Here is an 8,876-nt window from a genome sequence, read left to right as displayed (position 1 = left end):
TTACATAACACAGACTGTACCATTTTTAGGTGAACGTAACCATCTTTTAAAAGATTTATTTATTTATGGGCCGGCGCCGTGGCTCAATAGGCTAATCCTCCGCCTAGCGGCGCCGGCACACCGGGTTCTAGTCCCGGTTGGGGCGCCGGATTCTGTCCCGGTTGCCCCTCTTCCAGGCCAGCCCTCTGCTGTGGCCAGGGAGTGCAGTGGAGGATGGCTCAGGTGCTTGGGCCCTGCACCCCATGGGAGACCAGGAAAAGCACCTGGCTCCTGGCTCCTGCCATCGGATCAGCACGGTGCGCCGGCCGCAGCGCGCCGGCCGCGGCAGCCATTGGAGGGTGAACCAACGGCAAAGGAAGACCTTTCTCTCTGTCTCTCTCTCTCACTGTCCACTCTGCCTGTCAAAAAAAAAAAAAAAAGATTTATTTATTTATTTGGAAGAGAGAGAGAGAGAGAATCTCCCATCTGCTGCTTTACTACCCAAACAGCTGCAATGGCAAACCTAGGAGGCAGGAGCTCTGTCCGGTTCTCCACACATGTGGCAGGAGCTAAGGTACCTGGGCCATCTTCCACTGCCTTCCCAGGTGCATTAGCAGGGAGCTGGATGGGGAGCAATGCAACCGGGTCTTGAACTGGTGCTGCATACAGGATGCAAGTGTCACGGGTGATGGGTTAACCAGCTAGACTACAGCACTGGCCCCAGCCTTCGCCACTGTGAAGGGGACAGCTCAGTGGCATTAAACACATTTACAGCCATCACCACCATCCAACTCCAGGCCATTGGGTCTTCCCAGACTGAAACTCTGTCTCTGTTAAACCATGGCTCTGCACGCAGACTGCCTCCTCCAGCCCCTGCTACCCATCCTCCTCCTTCCTGTTTCTGTTGATTTCAATATTCTATGTCTATCATATTAGCGGAATCACACAGCATCTGTCCTTTTGTGTGAATCAACATTTTGACCCCCAGTTTGTGCATTGCAGACTCCAAGGTATAATTTTGGGTGCCTCGTTGATCCAAACGTATTTCCTGGATCTCTGTTATCTTTATTTTCTATCAGAAAAACAGCATGCTCATTGACAGTATCTTGGTTTAACCCATATGCCATTTTTATTTAGTTGGGCAAATTAAAAAAAAAATTTTTTTTTTGAATCTCTACAGATTGTTGTAAACATGTCCATGAAAAGAAAGAGCTCAGCTAGTTTCTATGGCAACTTAATGTCAGAAACCTAATTCAGAATTCTCCTTTTTTTAAAAAAAAAAAAGACTTATTTCTTAATTTGAAAGGCAGAGTTACAGAAAAGGAGAGACACAGAGAGATCTTCCATCTGCTGTTTTATTCCCCAAAAGGCCACACTGACCAGGACTGGGCCAGGCCAAAGCCAGGAGCCAGGAGCTTCTTGGGCCATCTTCCTCCTGCTTTCCCAGGCACATCAGCAGGGAGCTGGATCGGAAGTGGGGCAACTGAGACTCGAACCAGTGCCCATATAGGATGCCAGCATTGCAGGTGGCAGCTTAACCTGCTGTGCCACAATGCTGGCCCCAAATTCAGAATTCTTGAGGCTTATTTTCCGGGACTATTCAAGGACTGGACAAGTTGATGCTGGCTGGTGACAGTGTTTGCAAGTTATTCTTGCTGTTTTTATGTATTCATTCGTCAAGTAACTACAGAACACCTAACTACCGTCCAGGCCTGAGCTGGGCAACACAGACACGGGCTGGCCTCGGGTTTGGTGATCCATGAAACGCTATAGGTGGGGTGGATGGTGTAGTGATTAAGACGCCCTCGTTGGAGGTTCGGGGTTTGGCCTCCTGGCTCTGGCTCTGGCTCCTGACTCCAGCTTCCTGCTAATGCGGACCCGGAGAGGCTCAGGTACTTGGTTTCCTTCCCCACAGGAGAGACCTGGATGGAGTTCCTGGCTGGTGGCTTCAGTCCTGACCCCGTCCCAACTGTTGAGGGAATGAAATTGGTTTATTTTGGGGAATGAACCCATGGATGAGAGTGTGTTTGCTCTTTCGCAATTAAAAAGTTCTGTCTTTGTTTTTTGATTTTTTTTTTTTTTTTTTTTTAGAAAAAGAAATGCTGTAGGTGTCTGATAGGGTTTGTTGCCCAAAGGTGCATGTGCTGTTAGTTTGGTCCCTGGCGTAATAGGGTTGGAGTGGCAGAACTTTCACGAGGTGGAGGGTTGTTGGGTCGTGGGAGCGCCATCTTGGAAGGGGCTGAGGCTGCCTCTCGGGAGTGGATCAGGACGCCCGTAGGCCCTTCTGCACTGGGCCACACTGTTGGGACCTTGCAGTCGCCAATATAGTGAGCTAAATGAACCTCTTTACTCAAGAAACTCCCCAGCCTCAGCTCTTTGGTTACAGCAACACAGAAGGGACCAAGAGAAACCGATCGCTGGTGGCACTGGGGTAGAGGCAGGGAGCCGACGGAAGGTGACCACCCAGACCGTCACCGGGGAAGACTCTGAGGGCGCCCTCAGAGAGCCGAGTTGTCTGCTTTTAAAAACATTTATTTATGGATTTATTTGAAACTCGGAATTACAAAGAGAAAAGGAGAAGGAGGGGGAGAGGGCGCTTCCATCTGCTGGTTCACTCCCCAAAGGCTGCAACAGCCAGGACTGGGTCAGGCTGAAGCCAGGAGCCTGGAACCCCATCTGGATCTCCCATTGGGTGGCAGCAGCCCAAGCACTTGGGCCATCTTCCTCTGGTTTCCCAGGTGCATTGGCAGGGAGCTGGATCAGAATAGGGGCACCAAGGATTCGAACTGGTGCTCCTATGGGATGCTGGCATTACAGGCTGCAGTTTAACCCGCCGCACCACAACGCCGGCCCCTGAGTTATCTCCCTTTAGTGCACAGCCTGCTTCTGATAGCAACATGGGGTCTATTTTTGCACTTAAAAACAAACAACAGACAATCTTTAATCCAGACTTAAAAGAGAAGGCAGCCCTGTCGTAGGCTGTAATGCGGATCAACCTTGAGGACCCTGTGCCGAGTGAACTCAACCAGTTGCAAAAAGACAAATGGTGGGGCTGGTGCTGTGGCGCAGCGGGTTAATGCCCTGGCCTGAAGTGCTGGAATGCCATGGGGGTGCCGGTTCGAGTCCCAGCTGCTCCACTTCCCGTCCAGCTCTCTGCCATGGCCTGGGAAAGCAGTGGAGGATGGCCCAAGCCTTTAGGCCCCTGCACCTGCGTGGGAGACCCGGAAGAAGCTCCTGGCTCCTGGCTTCGGATTAGCGTTGCTCCGGCCGTTGCAGCCATCTGGGGAGTGAACCAGCAGATGGAAGACCTCTCTCTCTCTGCCTCTATATCTCTCTGTAACTGTCTTTCAATTAAATAAATAAATATTTTAAAAAAATGGTGCACAAGTCTATGACATGAGGTCCCCAGGACAGACAGGCTCCACAGGAGCTGGGGCGAGGAGGCGCGAGGGAGTGTGCTCCATGAGTTTCGTGTGATGCAAACATTCGGCAGATCTGCACGAGGAGGTGGCCACAGTTAATGCCGCTGTCCTGTGTGGGCCCTTCCAGGTGGTAAGACGGTACATTTTACCTTATGTGGTTTGCACCCCAATAATAACTTGTTGAGGGGCTCTGTGTTTGCTGGAAGTGAAAAACAAAACAAACTTGTGGTCTCATTGTTTCTGTGCAAAATGTGAGTTTTGGGATTGTGGGTATGGGTTTCTTTCTTCCTTTTTTTTTTTTGCTTTCTGAGTGTGTGCAAGTTAAAAAGTTGTAGTCCAGGCTTCTGAAGGGGAAGTGGTCTACCCAGTCCCATCTCCTTTGGTGCACCGGTCCTGAGAGTCCACGTGGTGACGCTGGCTTTGGGTTTGTCCCCTTGGAGTGAGGTCAGCCCCACAGGTCTGCAAAGGCAGCCACGGCCCTCCCGGTCAGTTGTCTCAGCCGCCCCCGCCCCCACCTCTTGTGTTTATCTCGTTTCAACCTTCACCTAACCAGGCTTCTAGAACCTTCTCCACATTTCACCAAGGGGTTCATTTGCAGAATTGAAACCTTAGTTAAGGTTTGTTGAGGTTTGTTTGCCTTTTTTTTTTTTTCTTACAATTGGCTGTTCCCACCCACATTCTCTCTAGATATAAATAGAAAAAAAAAAAAAGGCTTCATTAGGAAGGCAGGACATTTGAGCTACCTGTACTTGATCCTTGACGAGGGAATCCAAGAGGTGGAAACCATCCCCTTTTCAACCCTTTATAAGCCAGGTCCCTGAGGCAGCGGAAGCATACCTGGGTGTCGTTCCTTTCCCGGTTCATCTCGGAGGCAAATCTGCAACCGTAAGTAGCTGGTGGACGTCCCGGGCTCTTCTTCCCCGCGGGCACTCGCATTTGGCTTGTGTGTGCCATGCTCAGATTTTTCTTTTCCCACGGCTGTGACACCTGCAGGGATTTTGCTGTGGGATCGCTGGGCTTTTCATACTTCCGACTGGCACTGCTCAGCACAGGTAGCCTGTCTTCCAGACAAGCTGCTCTATTCCAGGTGGAATTTGCAACATTGTATTTCATTGGCTGCTCCGGGAAAATGTTGTTATCTTTGTGATGTAGCTCAGGGTAGCCAGTGTAAGTGATGGATCAAGGATGGAAATATTCTTATCCTAAAAAAACTGAATCAAATCATACTTTAGGTCATCGTTTTATTTAATTTCTGGAGTCCATTAGGGAGAGGGCACTGAGACACAGGGGTCTCCTTAGCATCTGTTTTTTGGGGGGGATTCTTGGTTGCATCGCTTAAATCCCACACCCTGATGGTCACGTTTTGAAAGTTGGGGACAACTCTGCAGTTGCAGTGGGCCCAGGTGCCTGCGTGCCCCTCCCCCCACCTCCGACGTGCGTGTTCCTCTTGTCTTTGAGGCCTCTCCTCTCTTCCGTGCGGCCAGGGGGTACGATGAGCATCACAGACGTGCTCAGCGCTGACGACATCGCAGCCGCCCTGCAGGAATGCCAAGGTAGGGAGACGAGCGGGGCAGGCGTGGGTTCCCCCCACCCCCACTCCCAGCACCTCCTCCAGCCAAGCCAGCAGCAGCAGAATGAGAGCTTTGCTGAGAAACGCGTGGAATCAGAGGATGAGAGCACTGGGAGTTGGCTAACTCTAAAAGGATAGGTATACAGGATGCCACGGGCGCTTGCATTTCTGCAAGACGGCGACTTCGTAAGCAGGAAAACGGGAAATCGGTGGACAGTGATTGCGACACCCTAAACCCCCTCCCCGGCACTGACCACCACCAATGAGACCAGGGGATTGGGGATTGGAAACTGGGCACAGAGGGAGTGGGGCAGAGTGTGTGTGGCTGGGGAGGCACTGAGGAGGAGAGAGACGGGGAGATGGACAACGTCCAGCGGAGAGGGGCAAGTGTACACGACGGGACAAGAGGGGACGTTACAGAGCCCACCACTCTTGGCTGACGTGTCCTGGGCCCGTGGAGCATCCCTGTAGCCCGGGGGTATCCCCAAAGCACTGTGAGTGCTCTGTGTTTTCAGCACCATGGCCCCAGTCCTTCCGACCGTGACCCGGTGAGCCTCAGACAACCCGTTCTCTATTCCACAGACCCAGATACTTTTGAACCCCAAAAATTCTTCCAGACATCAGGCCTCTCCAAGATGTCAGCCAGTCAGGTGAAGGACGTCTTCCGGTTCTTAGACAACGACCAGAGCGGATACCTGGATGAAGACGAGCTTAAGTAAGCTTTGCCCTGGACACCCCCCTCCCCAGCATTGCCCATGGCAGGGGGCTGAGCAGTTTTCTGGGTTATTTCTTCAGTGGACACCCTTGGCATTGGTTGTTGGGCTGGGCCTCGTTAGGCACAGAACACGAGGCATTTGGCCTCACATCTACCCGTGCAAAGCACTACACATGGGCACTGAAGAGGGTCAGTGCAAAGATTCACACGTTGAAGGGGTTTCCCTTGGCAAATGGACTAAACACAGCCCTTTAGAAACCTTGAGAAGTGAAACACTCCCTTTGCTTTCTACAGCCAAGGAATCGTTTGCTGGCTGAGAGCTTGTCTGATTACTGCACCTGCAGGAGACAGAGGATTGGCTTAAAGGAAATAAGACAGGAAGGAGGGGATAGAGAGCCTTTTGGAAAATTCCCCTCCATTTTTATTATCCCGTAGGTTTTTCCTCCAGAAGTTCGAGAGTGGTGCTAGAGAACTGACCGAGTCAGAGACCAAGTCCCTGATGGCCGCTGCAGACAATGATGGAGATGGAAAAATTGGGGCTGACGGTACGTTCACGCTTGTTCATCACACGAAACAGTGTAGCCCAAGGAGCACCCGGGAGGGCTTGGGCTGTGGGATCAGACAAGGATTAACATCGCCCTTTCCTTAAATGGCCGAGCATCAGTCTTCTCATCTGTAAAATGGGGCTGAAGTGAGGATGTGAATGTTGCGTGGTGCCTGGAGGTGTACCACAGCACATGGTCGCGCTGATCGTTGGCTGTGACCTAGAACACATCCCTCGCCTGACGAAGGGGCTGGCTCGATACCTGGCCAGTTATGCGCAAGATGTCCTAATGAGCCTTGAAAATAAGGCGGGGATTGGCATTCTCAAGTGTGTCTTATCCCAGGAGTCTATTGGCTCGCGTCACAGGGTCTCTTAGCTTTCCAGGGTTTAAACGGAAACGTTCTGCTGACCTTAGGCCCACCACGTGGCCAATACCAACCAGAGAGCAGATGAGTCGACCAGCATTTCCAGAATGTTCTGTGTACAGAGCTGACACCCAAACTTCACCGGGATCACGCGGCCACAGGCTTGTTTGCACTCGATCTTGGCACCTTGCTCACACGATATTTAGCTGATTTTTGCCTGCCAGCTCAGGAGAATGCATGATTGTGCTAATCTGAACTTTAAAAATGCTAGCATAGGGGCCAGTGCTGTGGCGTAGGAGCTTACGCCTCCATCTGTGGTGCCAGCATCCCATATGGGCATTGGTTCAAGTCCCAGCAGCTCCACTTATGATCCAGCTCTCTGCTAATGGCCTGGGAATGCAGTGGAAGGTGGCCCAAGTGCTTGGGCCCTTGGACCCACGTGGGACCAGGAAGAAGCTCCTGGCCTCTGTCTCTCCCTGTCTCTGTCTCAAATAAATATATAAATCTTAAAAAAAAAAAAAAAAAAAACTAGCATAGATTCTTTTAAAAACCTATTCAAGGCCGGCGCCGTGGCTCACTAGGCTAATCCTCTGCCTTGCAGCGCCGGCACACCGGGTTCTAGTCCCGGTTGGGGCACCGGATTCTGTCCTGGTTGCCCCTCTTCCAGGCCAGCTCTCTGCTGTGGCCAGGGAGTGCAGTGGAGGATGACCCAAGTGCTTGGGCCCCTGCACCCCATGGGAGACCAGGAGAAGCACCTGGCTCCTGCCATCGGATCAGCGCAGTGCGCCGGCCGCAGCAGCCATTGGAGGGTGAACCAACGGCAAAAGGAAGACCTTTCTCTCTGTCTCTCTCTCTCACTGTCCACTCTGCCTGTCAAAAAAAAAAAAAAAAAAAAAAAAAAACAAACAAACAAACAAACAAACAAAAAAACTATTCAAAACTAGGCTGCTTTACTACACATGAGTTAATGCAGCTTCTAGGGATAGCTTGGGAAAATAGTTTAGGCAAGGAGGATTGGTTTATTTAAACATAACGACAAAAGACTTCCAAGTAGGTAAAGCTTATAAAAAAAAGCTTATCAATATATAGCGAATCCCCCATTTTCAGTTTCAATCTGTAGCACTTGATTCTTCCTCTTGTTTTTATTATCCCTCTTTTATAAGGTTTTGGGGACAGGGATAGGATTCAATAAAGGAAAGTTAGTTCAAAACCCCACCCCCACCCCTCCAAAAATGTTCCCAAGAATGCACACACTGCTACAGAATGAGGAAGAAAATCTCCCGTTGCTGTCTTAAGTCAGTTCAGTGCCTGCTGACTGTGCCCTCGGTTACGCCGGATGCACCCATTGCCAGGGAGAAATGCCGGGGCTGATCAGTGCTGGCTGATGGGCGGTGTTGCCAAGTGGATGTCAATCACAGAAAATGATGCAGGAATGAACGTGGCACACCCCCCTCCACCTGCTTCCTCCTTGTGTCCCTGCAAGGAGGCCACGCCGGTCACCTGGAAATTTACTGCCTTCTCTCTCCTTGTCTCCGCTAACCCCACTCTCACCCCCCTTGCGTTCTAGAATTCCAGGAAATGGTGCACTCTTAGAAGCCAGGCAGGCTTTGGCCTGCTCTATGGAGAAAAAAAAGGAGAGGGGATGTGCAGCTGCAAGGCCTCCACAGCCCCGGGCAACGGGAACCCCCACATCCTGCCCCGAACTCGCTGAGTGATTGACTCCCCCTGACAAGCTTCTACAGCGTGCCCCCCGTTCTAGCGAGGTAAGAAGACGGCCGTCCACGCCTCTCTCGGTGGCGGGGAGCGCCCTCGTGACTTCTGTGAGGCCCTCTGCAGCACTGGCTATGAGAATCACCCAATAAAGACGCGTTTCTCGTCACTGGCTGATGTCTGGGTGTGGTTTTTTTCTTAGCAAGGTAGAGGGACAAAGGCGAGCTGGGGACCGAGGGCTTGCGAGAACATTTCTGGTCCCACCAAGGGCTGAGCGAGCCACACAGGAGCTGTGCATAAGGGAACAAGGAAAGTGGCTTTTTTTTTTTTTTTTAAATCACAAATAAACAGAATTGTTATACTAACATTTTGTCTCATCAAGTTCATCTGACCCTGACATTGATAGGAAGAGGTTGTCATAGCAGCACAGCATCACTCTTCTTGACTTTTTTTTTTTTTTTTTTTTTTTGACAGGCAGAGTGGACAGTGAGAGAGGGAGAGACAGAGAGAAAGGTCTTCCTTTGCCGTTGGTTAACCCTCTAATGGCCGCTGCGGCCGGCGCACCGCGCTG

General features: G+C 51.1%; 1 protein-coding gene across 1 annotated transcript; it reads left to right on the top strand.

Moving 5' to 3' along the window:
• Positions 1 to 4,017: 4,017 nt before the first annotated feature.
• On the top strand, positions 4,018 to 8,482 carry OCM (oncomodulin). The gene is made up of 5 exons (XM_002723077.5): positions 4,018 to 4,286; positions 4,860 to 4,954; positions 5,554 to 5,686; positions 6,122 to 6,231; positions 8,163 to 8,482. Exons 2-5 carry the CDS (start codon positions 4,894 to 4,896, stop codon positions 8,186 to 8,188), a joined length of 330 nt encoding a protein of 109 aa, XP_002723123.1. The 5' UTR covers positions 4,018 to 4,286; positions 4,860 to 4,893; the 3' UTR covers positions 8,189 to 8,482.
• Positions 8,483 to 8,876: the final 394 nt, after the last annotated feature.

Source organism: Oryctolagus cuniculus, chromosome 19 (assembly GCF_964237555.1).
Source record: "Oryctolagus cuniculus chromosome 19, mOryCun1.1, whole genome shotgun sequence".
Lineage (NCBI taxonomy): Eukaryota > Metazoa > Chordata > Mammalia > Lagomorpha > Leporidae > Oryctolagus > Oryctolagus cuniculus.
Note: the sequence above shows the minus strand (reverse complement) of the source record. Positions and strands in the feature narration are given on the sequence as shown.

What these genes read in the sequence shown, in the direction of transcription:
- OCM (XM_002723077.5), top strand. Translation starts at nt 4,894, where the DNA reads ATGAGCATCACAGACGTGCTCAGCGCTGACGACATCGCAGCCGCCCTG. An exon ending in CGCCCTGCAGGAATGCCAAG is followed by an intron (nt 4,955 to 5,553) that starts GTAGGGAGACGA and finishes TCTATTCCACAG; the next exon opens with ACCCAGATACTTTTGAACCC. An exon ending in TGGAAAAATTGGGGCTGACG is followed by an intron (nt 6,232 to 8,162) that starts GTACGTTCACGC and finishes CTTGCGTTCTAG; the next exon opens with AATTCCAGGAAATGGTGCAC.